This window comes from Trematomus bernacchii, unplaced genomic scaffold (genome assembly GCF_902827165.1).
Source record: "Trematomus bernacchii unplaced genomic scaffold, fTreBer1.1, whole genome shotgun sequence".
NCBI lineage: Eukaryota > Metazoa > Chordata > Actinopteri > Perciformes > Nototheniidae > Trematomus > Trematomus bernacchii.
Window position 1 is genome coordinate 292806 of NW_022987889.1, and position 19342 is coordinate 312147.

Here is a 19342-nt window from a genome sequence, read left to right on the forward strand (position 1 = left end):
TACTGCTGCAGCTACTTCTACGTCGCTGCTGCTTGCCTGCCCCACCACCACCCCAGCTTCCACCCCAGCTTCCACCTGTAGGCTCGGGGGGTTAGTTATTTAATCATCACTCATGGTGCTATGTATATCTGTGGAGTGATGAGGCCTGAGCCTAGTTGCCAAACTCAACTATATGCTGCTTCTAATAAACATGTCAAAGAAACATGTGAGTTGTCTGACTGAACTATATTTGTTCTTTATTTTTACAACGTCATTACTTCACTGTGTTCATGTATGCACCATTGTACACCAAATTAACCTAATTGGCAATAAACTAAATTCTGATGTTGATTGTAGTGCATACTCACCGTTTGTGGAATATATGAATGTATTTTTTAATGTTTTTTTTTAATGTTTTTTTTTGAGGCAGTGAACTGAATGCCATATTGTTCATATATTTTCTCTTGTAACATGTACTGGAAGCTCCTAAAGTGTTGTTATGGCAGAATGTTTAATACAGCGTATGTATGATATTTATTAGAGATCACATGCTAAGCCATATGATGTGTGTTACTGAGTTGGGTCACACACAGTTAGAGAGACAATGGTCGTTCTGAATTATCAATAGATGTATTCATTTTAAGTGAGCTCACACAGAGGGAAAGGAAGTTCAGAGAAGGCCTCGGGTTATAAAAACAGTTAACCTTTGTTAGTTAACTAATCCTAAAGATGTCATGAGATGATGACATTTAAACATATACAGGTATAGCTTTCAGAGAGAAAAACATGTGACATTTGTGTGGTTGGCTGCATGATACAATGTGTGTGTGTTAAACATGTTTGGGGAACATGTTCGTGTGTCATTTAGAAAAGTATATCTAGCTCTGTGTTTCTTCTGTTCTGGGGGGCATTTCCGCGATTGGCTGCTGTGGCAGCAGGTGATGTACTTCCAATTATTGTTTGTTTGATGCAACAACTAAATAATAATTACTTATCAGCTATATCTGTGTTTGTGTTTTATTGATTCCTCTCTGTTTCATTCTTTCCTGTTGTGTTATGCTGGATCTCCACAACAGTGTGAGCTGATATTTGTTTTTATTTCAATGTCATATATTTCTCCCGTGGTAAATGTGTTTATTCTGTCCTGGCTTTTCCTACCAATGTATTCTGTTTGTGTTTTATTAAAAGTTGATCTCTTCGAAAAAAATGTTTCGAGTCTTCTGGCCAATCAGAATCAAGATTGTTGCCGGAAGTCCCCACAGAGAATAACTTTGCGGTAGAACTATTCTTTATACACCCATGGGTACAACTTCAGATAAAAATGAACACATAATGAAATATGACCCCCGGTGTGATGATTGACAGGTCACAGAACAATGGGAGCTATCTACCCTAACCCACAATTGAAAGTAATTCACACAGACTCTCTCCTCTTTACTCTTCTCCGTATTAGGTGCCTTACAAATAATGGACGTCCGCTCTCGGGAGCGTCGGAGTGGTGCGGTCACCCTAAGTGACAGACCTAAAGTATCCGGGATTCAGGCACCTTCCCTGGCTTGTACATTTTTGGTGATGCGCCCTGGAGGTATCAGACTATTTTAAACAACTTTTCCCCGCCTTTCAAACACTTATTCCTGGGTTTTAGCCAGTCATTTTGCACGATATTGTTTAACATTGACGCTCTCCTGAAAATGCACATATTCTGTGCATTTTCAGGAGAGCGTCAATGTTAAATGATATCGTGCAAAATGACTGGCTAAAACTCTCTTCCAGACATTTAAAAATACTTTCTCCGACCATTTAAACATTATTTCTGGCTTGTAAAGTGCAGTTATGCGCCCTGGAGGTATTATACTATTTCAAACAACTTTTCCCCGCCTTTCAAACACTTATTCCTGGGTACAAGTGTTATCTTTTCCCCCCTGGGTGTGTGTGAGACAGGTGAACTGAGTCAGCCTGCCAACAAGCAGCAGTCTGCTGTCATTTTAAACAGTTCCCCCAACTTTTTAACACACTTTTACCCACGTTTTGAGCACTCATTCCTGGGTCAATGTGTCATCTCTTCACCCTGGTCCTGAATTAAAACAGTTCCCCGACTTTTTAACACACTTTTACCCACGTTTTGAGCACTTATTCCTGGGTCAATGTGTCATCTCTTCACCCTGGTCCTGAATTAAAACAGTTCCCCCGACTTTAAGCACTAATGTGCCCATGATTCAGACACTTATTCCGGGGTCAATGTGTTCTCTTTTCCCCCCTGGGTGTGTGTGAGACAAGTGAACTGAGTCAGCCTGCCAACAAGCAGCAGTGTGCTGTCATTTGAAACATGTTCCCCGACTATTTAACACACTTTTAACCATGTTTTGAGCACTTATTCCTGGGTATAGAATCTGGAAATAGTAATTATTATTTTAGCAAAATAAATCAGCCACAAATGAACCAAAAACAAAAAATAATTACATTTTGCCAAAGTAAAAAAGCCTAACAATTTTACCAATGTCTTTTTATTTAAATGTATTTTTATTCATGTATTCTTCTTTCTATTTTAATCATCTAAAATGATGTGAAAAGAGTGAATATTATGGGATTGAGAGCATGTTCATGACTTTCAGGGTTTTTTATAGATTCTCTACACCAGGAGTCTCCAACCTTTTTTAGGATGAGAGCTACTTCCAAAAAATAAAACAAGTCGTGAGATACTTTTTCTCCTATTTGTTGTTTTTTGTTTTGCAGTGTATATATTTAGCACATTTTAACATTATTATATGTTTAACTTTAACCTCCGTGGCGGAGTGGGAGTGGGTAGGGTGTGTATTTGGAATTGGGCCAGCTTTACACGCCCACTGTGTGCCTCTTCCTATTTATTGAGCTCCGTACTGTTGGCGTCTTTTCCTCAGAGCAAGTCGACCGAAGTCAGGGTAAGACATCTCCTTTCTCTCTGAGTTATTTGTATTACTGTTATTATTATTCGCTTTATGAACGGTCACATCATTTAATGAATCTATTGAATCGTGTTCAGGGACACGAAATGCACGTTTTTTTCGTGTCAGACAGCACGATTTTCAAAGTAATGCATTTCAATTGGAGGAATTTAAAAAATAAAATAAAATAAAAACATTAGAAAATAATACAGCTTCCGGCTTCCCGACTGTTTCCCTTCTCCTGGCAAATATCTCAAACCTTAATAAATAAAATCGACAATTGACCAACAATAACAATTTAACATAAAAAACAAGGATAAGTTTGACTCAATGTTATGTAAAGTACCTGTTATGGTTAAAGAAAACAAAAACAAAAAAAACATGATATATTATTATATATATATAATATAATACAGCTTCCGGCTTCCCGAGACACGAAAAATAGAACGGAAAAAATGTGTGTAGGAGACACGAACAATTCCTCGAATTGAAATGCATTACTTTGAAAATCGTGCTGTGTGTGTCCTTACATGCCAACCCAGTCTCACACATTTCCGTGAGACTGGGTTGGCATGTAACGACACACACAGTGGTCGAATGTAACCTGTTATTGGTGGAAGAAATACTAACTAACCCAAAAAACCAACAAACAAATAAAAACTTCTTATCTGAACTCCTACTATAAAAAACAGCAAAAAGGGCTTCACACTCCTACTAAAGTTTATAGGTTAAAACTTAGATTATTAACAAACTGTGTATTTACAATAGTACAGAAGTCTTATTCAAACACCGGATGAATTCAGATCATCACCGTGTTTATTAGGTAGGAGCAGGAGAGATAAGAGAGGGTCTAACATGCTGCATCTTTCAAGATAACGGATGGGCTAATCAGAAGTCAGCAGCCGGTCCAATCAGGAATCAGCAGCAGGCTCATAAGAACTCCACTACACAGAATCTGGAAATAGTCATTATTATTTTAGCAAAATAAATCATCCACAAATGAACCAAAAACAACAAAATAATTACATTTTGCCAAAGTAAAAAAGCCTAACAATTTTACCAATGTCTTTTTATTTAAATGTATTTTTATTCATGTATTCTTCTTTCTATTTTAATCATCTAAAATGATGTGAAAAGAGTGAATATTATGGGATTGAGAGCATGTTCATGACTTTCAGGGTTTTTTTATAGATTCTCTACACCAGGAGTCTCCAACCTTTTTTAGGATGAGAGCTACTTCCAAAAAATAAAACAAGTCGTGAGATACTTTTTCTCCTATTTGTTGTTTTTTGTTTTTGCAGTGTATATATTTAGCACATTTTAACATTATTATATGTTTAACTTTAACCTCCGTGGCGGAGTGGGAGTGGGTAGGGTGTGTATTTGGAATTGGGCCAGCTTTACACGCCCACTGTGTGCCTCTTCCTATTTATTGAGCTCCGTACTGTTGGCGTCTTTTCCTCAGAGCAAGTCGACCGAAGTCAGGGTAAGACATCTCCTTTCTCTCTGAGTTATTTGTATTACTGTTATTATTATTCGCTTTATGAACGGTCACATCATTTAATGAATCTATTGAATCGTGTTCAGGGACACGAAATGCACGTTTTTTTCGTGTCAGACAGCACGATTTTCAAAGTAATGCATTTCAATTGGAGGAATTTAAAAAATAAAATAAAATAAAAACATTAGAAAATAATACAGCTTCCGGCTTCCCGACTGTTTCCCTTCTCCTGGCAAATATCTCAAACCTTAATAAATAAAATCGACAATTGACCAACAATAACAATTTAACATAAAAAACAAGGATAAGTTTGACTCAATGTTATGTAAAGTACCTGTTATGGTTAAAGAAAACAAAAACAAAAAAAACATGATATATTATTATATATATATAATATAATACAGCTTCCGGCTTCCCGAGACACGAAAAATAGAACGGAAAAAATGTGTGTAGGAGACACGAACAATTCCTCGAATTGAAATGCATTACTTTGAAAATCGTGCTGTGTGTGTCCTTACATGCCAACCCAGTCTCACACATTTCCGTGAGACTGGGTTGGCATGTAACGACACACACAGTGGTCGAATGTAACCTGTTATTGGTGGAAGAAATACTAACTAACCCAAAAAACCAACAAACAAATAAAAACTTCTTATCTGAACTCCTACTATAAAAAACAGCAAAAAGGGCTTCACACTCCTACTAAAGTTTATAGGTTAAAACTTAGATTATTAACAAACTGTGTATTTACAATAGTACAGAAGTCTTATTCAAACACCGGATGAATTCAGATCATCACCGTGTTTATTAGGTAGGAGCAGGAGAGATAAGAGAGGGTCTAACATGCTGCATCTTTCAAGATAACGGATGGGCTAATCAGAAGTCAGCAGCCGGTCCAATCAGGAATCAGCAGCAGGCTCATAAGAACTCCACTACACAGAATCTGGAAATAGTCATTATTATTTTAGCAAAATAAATCATCCACAAATGAACCAAAAACAACAAAATAATTACATTTTGCCAAAGTAAAAAAGCCTAACAATTTTACCAATGTCTTTTTATTTAAATGTATTTTTATTCATGTATTCTTCTTTCTATTTTAATCATCTAAAATGATGTGAAAAGAGTGAATATTATGGGATTGAGAGCATGTTCATGACTTTCAGGGTTTTTTATAGATTCTCTACACCAGGAGTCTCCAACCTTTTTTAGGATGAGAGCTACTTCCAAAAAATAAAACAAGTCGTGAGATACTTTTTCTCCTATTTGTTGTTTTTTGTTTTTGCAGTGTATATATTTAGCACATTTTAACATTATTATATGTTTAACTTTAACCTCCGTGGCGGAGTGGGAGTGGGTAGGGTGTGTATTTGGAATTGGGCCAGCTTTACACGCCCACTGTGTGCCTCTTCCTATTTATTGAGCTCCGTACTGTTGGCGTCTTTTCCTCAGAGCAAGTCGACCGAAGTCAGGGTAAGACATCTCCTTTCTCTCTGAGTTATTTGTATTACTGTTATTATTATTCGCTTTATGAACGGTCACATCATTTAATGAATCTATTGAATCGTGTTCAGGGACACGAAATGCACGTTTTTTTCGTGTCAGACAGCACGATTTTCAAAGTAATGCATTTCAATTGGAGGAATTTAAAAAATAAAATAAAATAAAAACATTAGAAAATAATACAGCTTCCGGCTTCCCGACTGTTTCCCTTCTCCTGGCAAATATCTCAAACCTTAATAAATAAAATCGACAATTGACCAACAATAACAATTTAACATAAAAAACAAGGATAAGTTTGACTCAATGTTATGTAAAGTACCTGTTATGGTTAAAGAAAACAAAAACAAAAAAAACATGATATATTATTATATATATATAATATAATACAGCTTCCGGCTTCCCGAGACACGAAAAATAGAACGGAAAAAATGTGTGTAGGAGACACGAACAATTCCTCGAATTGAAATGCATTACTTTGAAAATCGTGCTGTGTGTGTCCTTACATGCCAACCCAGTCTCACACATTTCCGTGAGACTGGGTTGGCATGTAACGACACACACAGTGGTCGAATGTAACCTGTTATTGGTGGAAGAAATACTAACTAACCCAAAAAACCAACAAACAAATAAAAACTTCTTATCTGAACTCCTACTATAAAAAACAGCAAAAAGGGCTTCACACTCCTACTAAAGTTTATAGGTTAAAACTTAGATTATTAACAAACTGTGTATTTACAATAGTACAGAAGTCTTATTCAAACACCGGATGAATTCAGATCATCACCGTGTTTATTAGGTAGGAGCAGGAGAGATAAGAGAGGGTCTAACATGCTGCATCTTTCAAGATAACGGATGGGCTAATCAGAAGTCAGCAGCCGGTCCAATCAGGAATCAGCAGCAGGCTCATAAGAACTCCACTACACAGAATCTGGAAATAGTCATTATTATTTTAGCAAAATAAATCATCCACAAATGAACCAAAAACAACAAAATAATTACATTTTGCCAAAGTAAAAAAGCCTAACAATTTTACCAATGTCTTTTTATTTAAATGTATTTTTATTCATGTATTCTTCTTTCTATTTTAATCATCTAAAATGATGTGAAAAGAGTGAATATTATGGGATTGAGAGCATGTTCATGACTTTCAGGGTTTTTTATAGATTCTCTACACCAGGAGTCTCCAACCTTTTTTAGGATGAGAGCTACTTCCAAAAAATAAAACAAGTCGTGAGATACTTTTTCTCCTATTTGTTGTTTTTTGTTTTTGCAGTGTATATATTTAGCACATTTTAACATTATTATATGTTTAACTTTAACCTCCGTGGCGGAGTGGGAGTGGGTAGGGTGTGTATTTGGAATTGGGCCAGCTTTACACGCCCACTGTGTGCCTCTTCCTATTTATTGAGCTCCGTACTGTTGGCGTCTTTTCCTCAGAGCAAGTCGACCGAAGTCAGGGTAAGACATCTCCTTTCTCTCTGAGTTATTTGTATTACTGTTATTATTATTCGCTTTATGAACGGTCACATCATTTAATGAATCTATTGAATCGTGTTCAGGGACACGAAATGCACGTTTTTTTTCGTGTCAGACAGCACGATTTTCAAAGTAATGCATTTCAATTGGAGGAATTTAAAAAATAAAATAAAATAAAAACATTAGAAAATAATACAGCTTCCGGCTTCCCGACTGTTTCCCTTCTCCTGGCAAATATCTCAAACCTTAATAAATAAAATCGACAATTGACCAACAATAACAATTTAACATAAAAAACAAGGATAAGTTTGACTCAATGTTATGTAAAGTACCTGTTATGGTTAAAGAAAACAAAAACAAAAAAAACATGATATATTATTATATATATATAATATAATACAGCTTCCGGCTTCCCGAGACACGAAAAATAGAACGGAAAAAATGTGTGTAGGAGACACGAACAATTCCTCGAATTGAAATGCATTACTTTGAAAATCGTACTGTGTGTGTCGTTACATGCCAACCCAGTCTCACGGAAATGTGTGAGACTGGGTTGGCATGTAAGGACACACACAGTGGTCGAATGTAACCTGTTATTGGTGGAAGAAATACTAACTAACCCAAAAAACCAACAAACAAATAAAAACTTCTTATCTGAACTCCTACTATAAAAAACAGCAAAAAGGGCTTCACACTCCTACTAAAGTTTATAGGTTAAAACTTAGATTATTAACAAACTGTGTATTTACAATAGTACAGAAGTCTTATTCAAACACCGGATGAATTCAGATCATCACCGTGTTTATTAGGTAGGAGCAGGAGAGATAAGAGAGGGTCTAACATGCTGCATCTTTCAAGATAACGGATGGGCTAATCAGAAGTCAGCAGCCGGTCCAATCAGGAATCAGCAGCAGGCTCATAAGAACTCCACTACACAGAATCTGGAAATAGTCATTATTATTTTAGCAAAATAAATCATCCACAAATGAACCAAAAACAACAAAATAATTACATTTTGCCAAAGTAAAAAAGCCTAACAATTTTACCAATGTCTTTTTATTTAAATGTATTTTTATTCATGTATTCTTCTTTCTATTTTAATCATCTAAAATGATGTGAAAAGAGTGAATATTATGGGATTGAGAGCATGTTCATGACTTTCAGGGTTTTTATAGATTCTCTACACCAGGAGTCTCCAACCTTTTTTAGGATGAGAGCTACTTCCAAAAAATAAAACAAGTCGTGAGATACTTTTTCTCCTATTTGTTGTTTTTTGTTTTTGCAGTGTATATATTTAGCACATTTTAACATTATTATATGTTTAACTTTAACCTCCGTGGCGGAGTGGGAGTGGGTAGGGTGTGTATTTGGAATTGGGCCAGCTTTACACGCCCACTGTGTGCCTCTTCCTATTTATTGAGCTCCGTACTGTTGGCGTCTTTTCCTCAGAGCAAGTCGACCGAAGTCAGGGTAAGACATCTCCTTTCTCTCTGAGTTATTTGTATTACTGTTATTATTATTCGCTTTATGAACGGTCACATCATTTAATGAATCTATTGAATCGTGTTCAGGGACACGAAATGCACGTTTTTTTCGTGTCAGACAGCACGATTTTCAAAGTAATGCATTTCAATTGGAGGAATTTAAAAAATAAAATAAAATAAAAACATTAGAAAATAATACAGCTTCCGGCTTCCCGACTGTTTCCCTTCTCCTGGCAAATATCTCAAACCTTAATAAATAAAATCGACAATTGACCAACAATAACAATTTAACATAAAAAACAAGGATAAGTTTGACTCAATGTTATGTAAAGTACCTGTTATGGTTAAAGAAAACAAAAACAAAAAAAACATGATATATTATTATATATATATAATATAATACAGCTTCCGGCTTCCCGAGACACGAAAAATAGAACGGAAAAAATGTGTGTAGGAGACACGAACAATTCCTCGAATTGAAATGCATTACTTTGAAAATCGTGCTGTGTGTGTCCTTACATGCCAACCCAGTCTCACACATTTCCGTGAGACTGGGTTGGCATGTAACGACACACACAGTGGTCGAATGTAACCTGTTATTGGTGGAAGAAATACTAACTAACCCAAAAAACCAACAAACAAATAAAAACTTCTTATCTGAACTCCTACTATAAAAAACAGCAAAAAGGGCTTCACACTCCTACTAAAGTTTATAGGTTAAAACTTAGATTATTAACAAACTGTGTATTTACAATAGTACAGAAGTCTTATTCAAACACCGGATGAATTCAGATCATCACCGTGTTTATTAGGTAGGAGCAGGAGAGATAAGAGAGGGTCTAACATGCTGCATCTTTCAAGATAACGGATGGGCTAATCAGAAGTCAGCAGCCGGTCCAATCAGGAAATATTATTTTAGCAAAATAAATCCTCCACAAATGAACCAAAAAAAAAAGAAAAGTATTTTTTTTATTTTTTAGGCCAGAGAGGGCCTTTAGATAGATAGAATCTGAGGGATGAAACCCTCTGTAACATAGACACACAGTGAAATGTGCCTGTTTGTCTACTATAGGACGCTTCAACATTGCCGTATCATGTACTTCAGGATAAAGCAGGGGGGTCCAAACCTTTTTCACTGAGGGCCACATACAGAAAAGCATACAAAGGGCTGGGCCTCTCACTAGGGATAGTGGTGGTCTAATGGATAGTGAGTTGGGCTGAAGATCGGGAGGTTGTGAGTTCAAATCCCACCTGGAACACCACCACTAGTGTGCCCTTGAGTAAGGCACTTAGTCCTTAGTTACTCCAGGGAGAATGTCCCTGCAATTGTTAATTGTAAATCGCTTTGGATAAAAGCGTCAGCTAAATGAAATGTAATGTAAAGGAGAGGTATACTGCCTCATAGGTTAAATTATAATTCAGCAAAATCAATCAAATGTTGGTAAATTATGCTTTCAGGGTTTCAGTCAGCTCATCCCTTAAATCAGAAGCCTCAGATTGATTATAATAAGGGGAAATATGAAGGGTCTATTCATAGCTTGTTATGGAAATAAAACAAAGGTCTGTTAGAACATGTTCTCAGCTCTAATTGGCTGAATGTATTTTAATAGTGGGCTTATTAACACATGCAAACTACTGTGTAATATAGGCTCACATATATATTTAAGAAGTACAATATAAGAGAAGCACGAGTTTCAGGTGGCGCCATATACCATTATACTTTAAGAACTTGCTGAGGGCCGATTAGAAATGGACAACGGGCCACATTTGGTCCCCGAGCCGTAGTTTGGACACCCCTGGGTTAAAGCATAATTGCTTACTTTGCATATCGTCACCAGCTTTAACAACCTCCACTTGCCAAAGAAACTGTTCAAGGGCACCACGGCAGGGCCCAGGAGGTGAACTGGGACCTCTCCAAGTACCAGTCCACACTCCATATTTAGGTCTGTTCGGGGACTTGAACCAGCAACCCTACGGTTCACAATCTTTTTTTATTTTTGATCTTTTATTGTAAATTTTGACGTTTTTACACTTTATTTACAATGCTACATAATATTTACAAGTATTTGAAATGTGTCCTTTATGGACACATTTAATCATTGTAATAAACATAAATCATAAAAATAATAAACACTCCAACCCCAAAACTTAATTACGAAAACCAATAAACAAGAAAAACATAACAAATCTTCATCGAACAATTCAATGTTACGGCTCCGAGTCAAAGTCTGTATTAACTGAGCCACGGACTTTAGAGATGTAAAGGGATGAAAGGGGCAGATAGAGGACATGACTTACTAGGCAGCGGTTTAAGCATGTCCTTCTTTCTTTACATGTGACCTGCTGACATACTTTTATTTTGTTGTTGTCGAGAACTAAAACATTTTTTTTTTTTTATTTCCGTGTTGTAGGCGGTCAACTATTCGTCCCTTTGTGCTCTACCTGGCAACGCCCGACACAGAGAGAGGAGCCGCTGAACCGGCTTGGTAAGTTTCTGCAATCGTTCTGGAACCTTCCAGTTCTTCTGGGGAACGCTCATTTCTATTTCAAAGATTCAAAGGCTTAGATACAGTTAACTTCTTTAGTCCCAGGCTCCTCCAACAATACAACATAAATATATACAAGACCAGAGGTGGGAAGTAACGGAGTACAAATACTTTGTTACTGTACTTAAGTACATGTTTCTGGTATCAGTACTTTACTCCACTACTTTTTTTTCTGACGACTTTTTACTTTTGCTTCTTACATGTTGAACCCAAATACCTGTACTTTCTACTTCTTACATTTTGAACACAAATACCTGTACTTTCTACTTCTTACATGTTGAACCCAAATACCTGTACTTTCTACTTCTCACATTTTGAACACAAATACCTGTACTTTCTACTTCTTACATTTTGAACACAAATACCTGTACTTTCTACTTCTTACATGTTGAACCCAAATACCTGTACTTTCTACTTCTTACATTTTGAACACAAATACCTGTACTTTCTACTTCTTACATGTTGAACCCAAATACCTGTACTTTCTACTTCTCACATTTTGAACAAAATACCTGTACTTTCTACTTCTTACATTTTGAACCCAAATACCTGTACTTTCTACTTCTTACATGTTGAACCCAAATACCTGTACTTTCTACTTCTTACATTTTGAACACAAATACCTGTACTTTCTACTTCTTACATGTTGAACACAAATACCTGTACTTTCTACTTCTTACATGTTGAACACAAATACCTGTACTTTCTACTTCTTACATGTTGAACTCAAATACCTGTACTTTCTACTTCTTACATTTTGAACCCAAATACCTGTACTTTCTACTTCTTACATGTTGAACACAAATACCTGTACTTTCTACTTCTCACATTTTGAACAAAATACCTGTACTTTCTACTTCTTACATTTTGAACAAAATACCTGTACTTTCTGCTTCTTACATGTTGAACCCAAATACCTGTACTTTCTACTTCTTACATTTTGAACACAAATACCTGTACTTTCTACTTCTTACATGTTGAACACAAATACCTGTACTTTCTACTTCTTACATGTTGAACCCAAATACCTGTACTTTCTACTTCTTACATTTTGAACACAAATACCTGTACTTTCTACTTCTTACATGTTGAACACAAATACCTGTACTTTCTACTTCTTACATGTTGAACACAAATACCTGTACTTTCTACTTCTTACATGTTGAACTCAAATACCTGTACTTTCTACTTCTTACATTTTGAACCCAAATACCTGTACTTTCTACTTCTTACATGTTGAACACAAATACCTGTACTTTCTACTTCTCACATTTTGAACAAAATACCTGTACTTTCTACTTCTTACATTTTGAACAAAATACCTGTACTTTCTACTTCTTACATGTTGAACCCAAATACCTGTACTTTCTACTTCTTACATTTTGAACACAAATACCTGTACTTTCTACTTCTTACATGTTGAACACAAATACCTGTACTTTCTACTTCTTACATGTTGAACACAAATACCTGTACTTTCTACTTATTACATGTTGAACCCAAATACCTGTACTTTCTACTTCTTACATTTTGAACACAAATACCTGTACTTTCTACTTCTTACATGTTGAACACAAATACCTGTACTTTCTACTTCTTACATGTTGAACACAATTACCTGTACTTTCTACTTCTTACATGTTGAACTCAAATACCTGTACTTTCTACTTCTTACATGTTGAACTCAAATACCTGTACTTTCTACTTCTTACATGTTGAACACAAATACCTGTACTTTCTACTTCTTACATGTTGAACCCAAATACCTGTACTTTCTACTTCTTACATGTTGAACTCAAATACCTGTACTTTCTACTTCTTACATTTTGAACCCAAATACCTGTACTTTCTACTTCTTACATGTTGAACACAAATACCTGTACTTTCTACTTCTCACATTTTGAACAAAATACCTGTACTTTCTACTTCTTACATTTTGAACAAAATACCTGTACTTTCTACTTCTTACATTTTGAACCCAAATACCTGTACTTTCTACTTCTCACATTTTTAACAAAATACCTGTACTTTCTACTTCTTACATTTTGAACCCAAATACCTGTACTTTCTACTTCTTACATGTTGAACCCAAATACCTGTACTTTCTACTTCTTACATTTTGAACACAAATACCTGTACTTTCTACTTCTTACATGTTGAACACAAATACCTGTACTTTCTACTTCTTACATGTTGAACACAAATACCTGTACTTTCTACTTCTTACATGTTGAACTCAAATACCTGTACTTTCTACTTCTTACATGTTGAACACAAATACCTGTACTTTCTACTTATTACATGTTGAACCCAAATACCTGTACTTTCTACTTCTTACATTTTGAACACAAATACCTGTACTTTCTACTTCTTACATTTTGAACACAAATACCTGTACTTTCTACTTCTTACATGTTGAACACAAATACCTGTACTTTCTACTTCTTACATGTTGAACACAAATACCTGTACTTTCTACTTCTTACATTTTGAACAAAATACCTGTACTTTCTACTTCTTACATTTTGAACCCAAATACCTGTACTTTCTACTTCTCACATTTTGAACAAAATACCTGTACTTTCTACTTCTTACATTTTGAACCCAAATACCTGTACTTTCTACTTCTTACATGTTGAACCCAAATACCTGTACTTTCTACTTCTTACATTTTGAACACAAATACCTGTACTTTCTACTTCTTACATGTTGAACACAAATACCTGTACTTTCTACTTCTTACATGTTGAACACAAATACCTGTACTTTCTACTTCTTACATGTTGAACTCAAATACCTGTACTTTCTACTTCTTACATGTTGAACACAAATACCTGTACTTTCTACTTCTTACATTTTGAACCCAAATACCTGTACTTTCTACTTCTCACATTTTGAACAAAATACCTGTACTTTCTACTTCTTACATGTTGAACACAAATACCTGTACTTTCTACTTCTTACATGTTGAACACAAATACTTGTACTTTCTACTTCTTACATGTTGAACACAAATACCTGTACTTTCTACTTCTCACATTTTCCAAACAGGCTGGTTCCTTTAGTTTGAATGTGTGTTTGGTGGCGTGATCATTATTATTTAGAGTCATTGCGTGCCTATTGATTTGAACACGATCCGTGTATCCATCATTTCCTGGTCTTCTCTAAAGAAGAGGGACCAATGAAAACGTTGTCATGTTGCCGTTGTTCAGCATGGAAACATTCATTAGCTAACAATGACATTATTGTTCTATTAATATAAAGGGAGGTCAGGTACTCTTTAAAACAGCTGCTAGTTATGGGTACTTTTTACTTGAGTACATTTTAAAGCCACAAGTATTTTGAAACACGAGTATCTGTACTTCTACTTGAGTAAAGGATGTGTGCACTTTTGCCCTCTCTGTGCAAGACATAAAACAATAAAACAATAAAAATAGTGCAAGTAGTAAATTTGTCCTGAAGTGAGTACACAATCTATTGCATTATAACCAATTCAGTTTTAGGAGACATAGAAACAAAATTATGAAATGCAATATTTAATAATATATTTATAGATCCTTCATTAATGTATTCATTTGTTTATTTAGCAGAACTGCTCCTCATCCAGAGCACGGTCTGCAGAAGGTGACCAACATGGCGGATGCTGCAGGATCTGAGGTGAGAGTTAAGGCATCCTGCGCCTCAGGAGAGTTAGTTCCTCGTTAGCTGAAAAGAGTGACCAGTTCTCTCAGGAGACCACCAGTTCACTGCAGACTGCTGGGTCTGTAGATGCTGATCAGTGACAGCTTCACCCGAGTGTCCAAACATACGGCCTCAGGTCCGATGTTACGATAACAAATCGATTCAGGACCTTCTTCTAGGGTGCTAGCTTCAAAAACTATTTGGGGTCCAACTGTCTTTTTTATGAAATGGCAAAAAGACCATTTGTATACAATATTTCTCACCACATGTTACCGTGAACTCTTAAATATGTTTTTCTCACATGCCTCTATAGTAAACAAAGAATCAAAACACGGGGAACTGATTGATGATTGAAGTACATTCTGGCTGCATTTTAACAACAGAAAAACTAAATGAAAATATTTGTTAACTTACACAAAAACTTGTGCAGGGTTACTTGTCACAAATAAGTAATAATAAAACTCCTTTAAGGTCAAATCTGTTCACACATGGATTTGATGAGTGACGTCCATTACTGTAACAACAATACATCTGAATCTTTTTCCTCATTTTGCAGACTGGTAGAAAACCAAAGAGCATGAAGAAGGAGAACGATGCTGTTCCCACTGTGAGTAAACTGATACACTAAACACACAGAAATTCTGCATTTTAATTTTTTAATTTTTAAGTGACCAGTTCTCTCAGGAGACCACCAGTTCACTGCAGACTGCTGGGTCTGTAGATGCTGATCAGTGACAGCTTCACCGAGTGTCCAAACATACGGCCTCAGGTCCGATGTTACGATAACAAATCGATTAGGGCCTTCTCCTCGGGTGCTCTGGCACCATGGACACGTACGAGCATCCTTATGTTCGAACATGGTGTTTGTTATGGCCAATCCATGACTAGCACAGAAGTCCAGTAACAAACCAAAAGTAAAAGTAAATGTGATTTGATGAGTGAAGTCCTTTATTGTAACAACAATACATCTATACCTTTTTGTTCTCATGTTGCAGACTGATCCATGTGCAAGCGGAATAAAGAAGGAGAAGGATGCTGATCCCCCTGTGAGTAAACTGTGATTGATGAACATTCTGCATTTTTATTTTATCAACAAGTTGATGCTACTTTAATTGTCTTCCTCTGGTTTTCCTGCAGGCCGGACATTCACATGGCTTCAGAGTGAAATTCCCTTCTGACCCCAATGAATACACTATAGACTGTGATCAAGCCGGAACAGTGCTGCGGGCGATAAAAACATGTAACAAATATAATACAAAGTTTTCAGATGAAAACCTTGTGATTCAGCTGAGTAAAAATGATAGGAAATATGCTATTGCAACACATTTCCCTTGTACTTGTATCATGGAAGATGAATTACTGATCTTATCGCATAAGAAAGAAAAGATTGAAGAGACCCAAGGCCAAAATGAGGAACCAATACAGTCAAAGAAAATGTATTCTGTCTTCTATATTGAAAAAGTAGGAGGAATAAACACCATAACAAAGCCGTTTATCAGAAGCAATGCTTTCAAATGCTTCAAGTACCTGTGTGTGTATGCGGAGAAGGGTAGGAAGATGACAGTGGAGGAGGCTCTGGAAAGAGATGGACGCTTCATTGATGATCTTGGCAACTTCACTCTGTCTAACAACACAGACCCAAAGATAATAACTGAATGTACCCAACCTGTTGACAACCTGCATGGAAAAGAATTCAAGTTGTGTCTTGAGCGTAACAAAAAAGCAGACGGAGCAGAACTAAAGCAGAGAATAGAAGTTATCCAAAAAACAATGGAAAACAATAAATTCAGTGTCAAAGATGTAGTGGATCATGTCAGAGCAGAGAACAGATCCGAGGGAAAGAGTGGTCAGAGTGGCAGCAGTGTAGACGTTGAAGAGATTTATGATTTACTGCGGGAGCAGTGTGCAGGTCTGACTGAACTGATGATGAGGAGATTCCCAGGTGACTCTTATCAGGAGGAACTGGACCTGAGAAAGGAAGACTTTGGAAAGATCCAACAGTCGTTCAGCGACGTTCACAGAGTCAGAGAGCTGATAAAACAGGGCGAGTCAGTTTGTAAAGTGGTTGTTGAAGGTTATTGTACAGGAACAGGGTTTGTGTTGTTTGACAACTACATCTTGACTAACGCACACCTGTTTGACGATTGTGTTGAAGAAGGACACAAAAAGCTGAAGGATGATATAGAGGTGTATGTTCTCTTTAACTTTGAAGAAGAGCACATAAATCACCACTACTTTAAGCTGGCTCACCGTAACATCTGCTACTGTCATGATGACCTTGATTATGCCATACTTGAGCTTGAGCCTGTCAGCCAGAAATACAACCCAGACACAAATAAAGTCACAGAAGAAAAGATGCCACCAGGGCTCCTGGAGAGGTTTGGTCCAATGCCTGAGAGTGGTGGAGCCTGTCTTATTGGTCACCCAGATGGAGAAGTGAAACAACTGGATCCAACATCTATCATTGAGATAGAAAACAGGGAGACGGCTGTTGATGATCATTTAGAGCCATACAAAGACACTTTATTCACTCTCTACTCAATCTGTAACCTTATCAAAAAGCAAGGCATTGAAAGCATATTGGTAGGTGGAAACAAAGAGAACGTAACAACCTACAACACCTTCATGTATCACGGCTCCTCTGGATCCCCAGTGTTTGATGCTCAGTGCAGGGTTTTTGGTTTGCACACCTCAGGATTCGTTTACGATTTTCCAAAGGACACTAAGAGTGTGATAGAGTATGCCCAACCTCTGCTAACTATCTTTGAACACTTTGTGAGTAAACTGAGGGAGCCTGGGAATGAGGAGCTGTTGAAGAGAGTTAAGAAAGTAGCAAAGGGAAACTCAGACCTAAAAAAGATACTCAACCCTGACTCTGATGACTCTGATGACTCTGATGACTCTGGTGACTGATTAGAAAGATTAGATAATCTGGGGCTAAACACACAAGGCTGGACAGCTTCTATTCCCATGCATCATTATACTTAAGATCTGTTTTCTAGTATGTGCATCCTGTTTTATATTGACTTCTCTGTTAGTCTGTAACAGCCAATTGTACTTTTTTCTATATCCACATTTCTTGTAAGCATTACTCTTTTATTTTATCATAGTTTTTTAGTATTTCATTATCTATATTTGTTCTTTTCTTTACAACGTCCTTACTTTACTGTGTTCATGTATGCACCATTCTACACTTAATTAACCTTATTGGCAATAAACCAAATTCTGATGTTGATTGTACTGCATACTCACGGTTTGTGGATTATATGAATGTATATTTTATGTATTTTTTTGAGGCAGTGAACTGAATGCCATATTGTTCATATATTTTCTCTTGTAACATGTAATGGAAGCTCCTAAAGTGTGAGCTGATATTTGTTTTTATTTCAATGTCATATATTTCTCCCGTGGTAAATGTGTTTATTCTGTCCTGGCTTTCCCTACCAATTTATTCTGTGTTTTATTAAAAGTTGATCTCTTCAAAATCTGTTTCTTGTCTCGGATTTTTTAAATGTAGGGTTATGTTATTCGATTTATGTAGCCCCGCCCCTTTTCCCGCTTCCGGTGGGTAAAAGAACCAAAAGACCAAAAATAGAGCCGAAAAACAGTTTCTTTGGCAAGTGGAGGTTGATAAAGCTGGTGACGCTATGCAAAGTAAGCAATTATACTTTAACCTGAAGTACTAACACATAATACGGCAATGCTGAAGTCCTAGAGCAGGAGACGGTGAATTGTTCGCACCTTTTTCACCCTTCAGTCTTAACAGGAGATAACATTTTATTTCCATATGTGCTTCAATAACAACCCGGGACTTCTCTTTGCTGCAGGTACAATGAAGATTTAGGGTGCCATCACTTTGTGTTTTCTCACCTGAAAAAGGTTATGATGTTACTGCTCAAATGTGGTTAATCAATAAGTACCGGTCAGAGAAAAAACACACTATAATCAGTGTTTTAGAGTGTGTGATAATATACATAATACAGGAATAAAACAGGCCAGAGTAATGTCCCAACACCACAGTGTAGCAAGGACTCTGTTAGCCGAACAAGCATCCTTCAAGCCATATTTGAATAAATGTGTCTTTCAAACAGGCTTGATATGGGGAGTCATACATTTACCATACCTTTCAGAGCTGAAGAAAACTACAGCAACATTTGTTCCATAAAGAACACATTTATCATAGGATAAGAAGGAAGTGGTGTCAAAAGCACTCAAATCCTAACTCAAGAAAAAAGCACTCACAAAACATTA

The 19342-nt window shown here is 36.5% G+C and overlaps 1 protein-coding gene across 1 annotated transcript; it reads left to right on the top strand.

Moving 5' to 3' along the window:
* Positions 1-2859: 2859 nt before the first annotated feature.
* On the top strand, positions 2860-18578 carry LOC117469879 (protein FAM111A-like). Its single transcript, XM_034114345.1, has 9 exons — positions 2860-2897; positions 4366-4386; positions 5854-5874; positions 7342-7362; positions 11276-11350; positions 14998-15067; positions 15648-15698; positions 16087-16137; positions 16229-18578. The coding sequence occupies exons 6-9, from the start codon at positions 15044-15046 to the stop codon at positions 18002-18004; spliced, it is 1902 nt and encodes a 633-aa protein (XP_033970236.1). The 5' UTR covers positions 2860-2897; positions 4366-4386; positions 5854-5874; positions 7342-7362; positions 11276-11350; positions 14998-15043; the 3' UTR covers positions 18005-18578.
* Positions 18579-19342: the final 764 nt, after the last annotated feature.

Coding starts and splice junctions, on each gene's coding strand:
- LOC117469879 (XM_034114345.1), top strand. CDS start 15,044: ATGGCGGATGCTGCAGGATCTGAG. Junction 15,068..15,647: donor CGGATGCTGCAGGATCTGAG/GTGAGAGTTAAG, acceptor CTCATTTTGCAG/ACTGGTAGAAAACCAAAGAG. Junction 16,138..16,228: donor AGAAGGATGCTGATCCCCCT/GTGAGTAAACTG, acceptor GTTTTCCTGCAG/GCCGGACATTCACATGGCTT.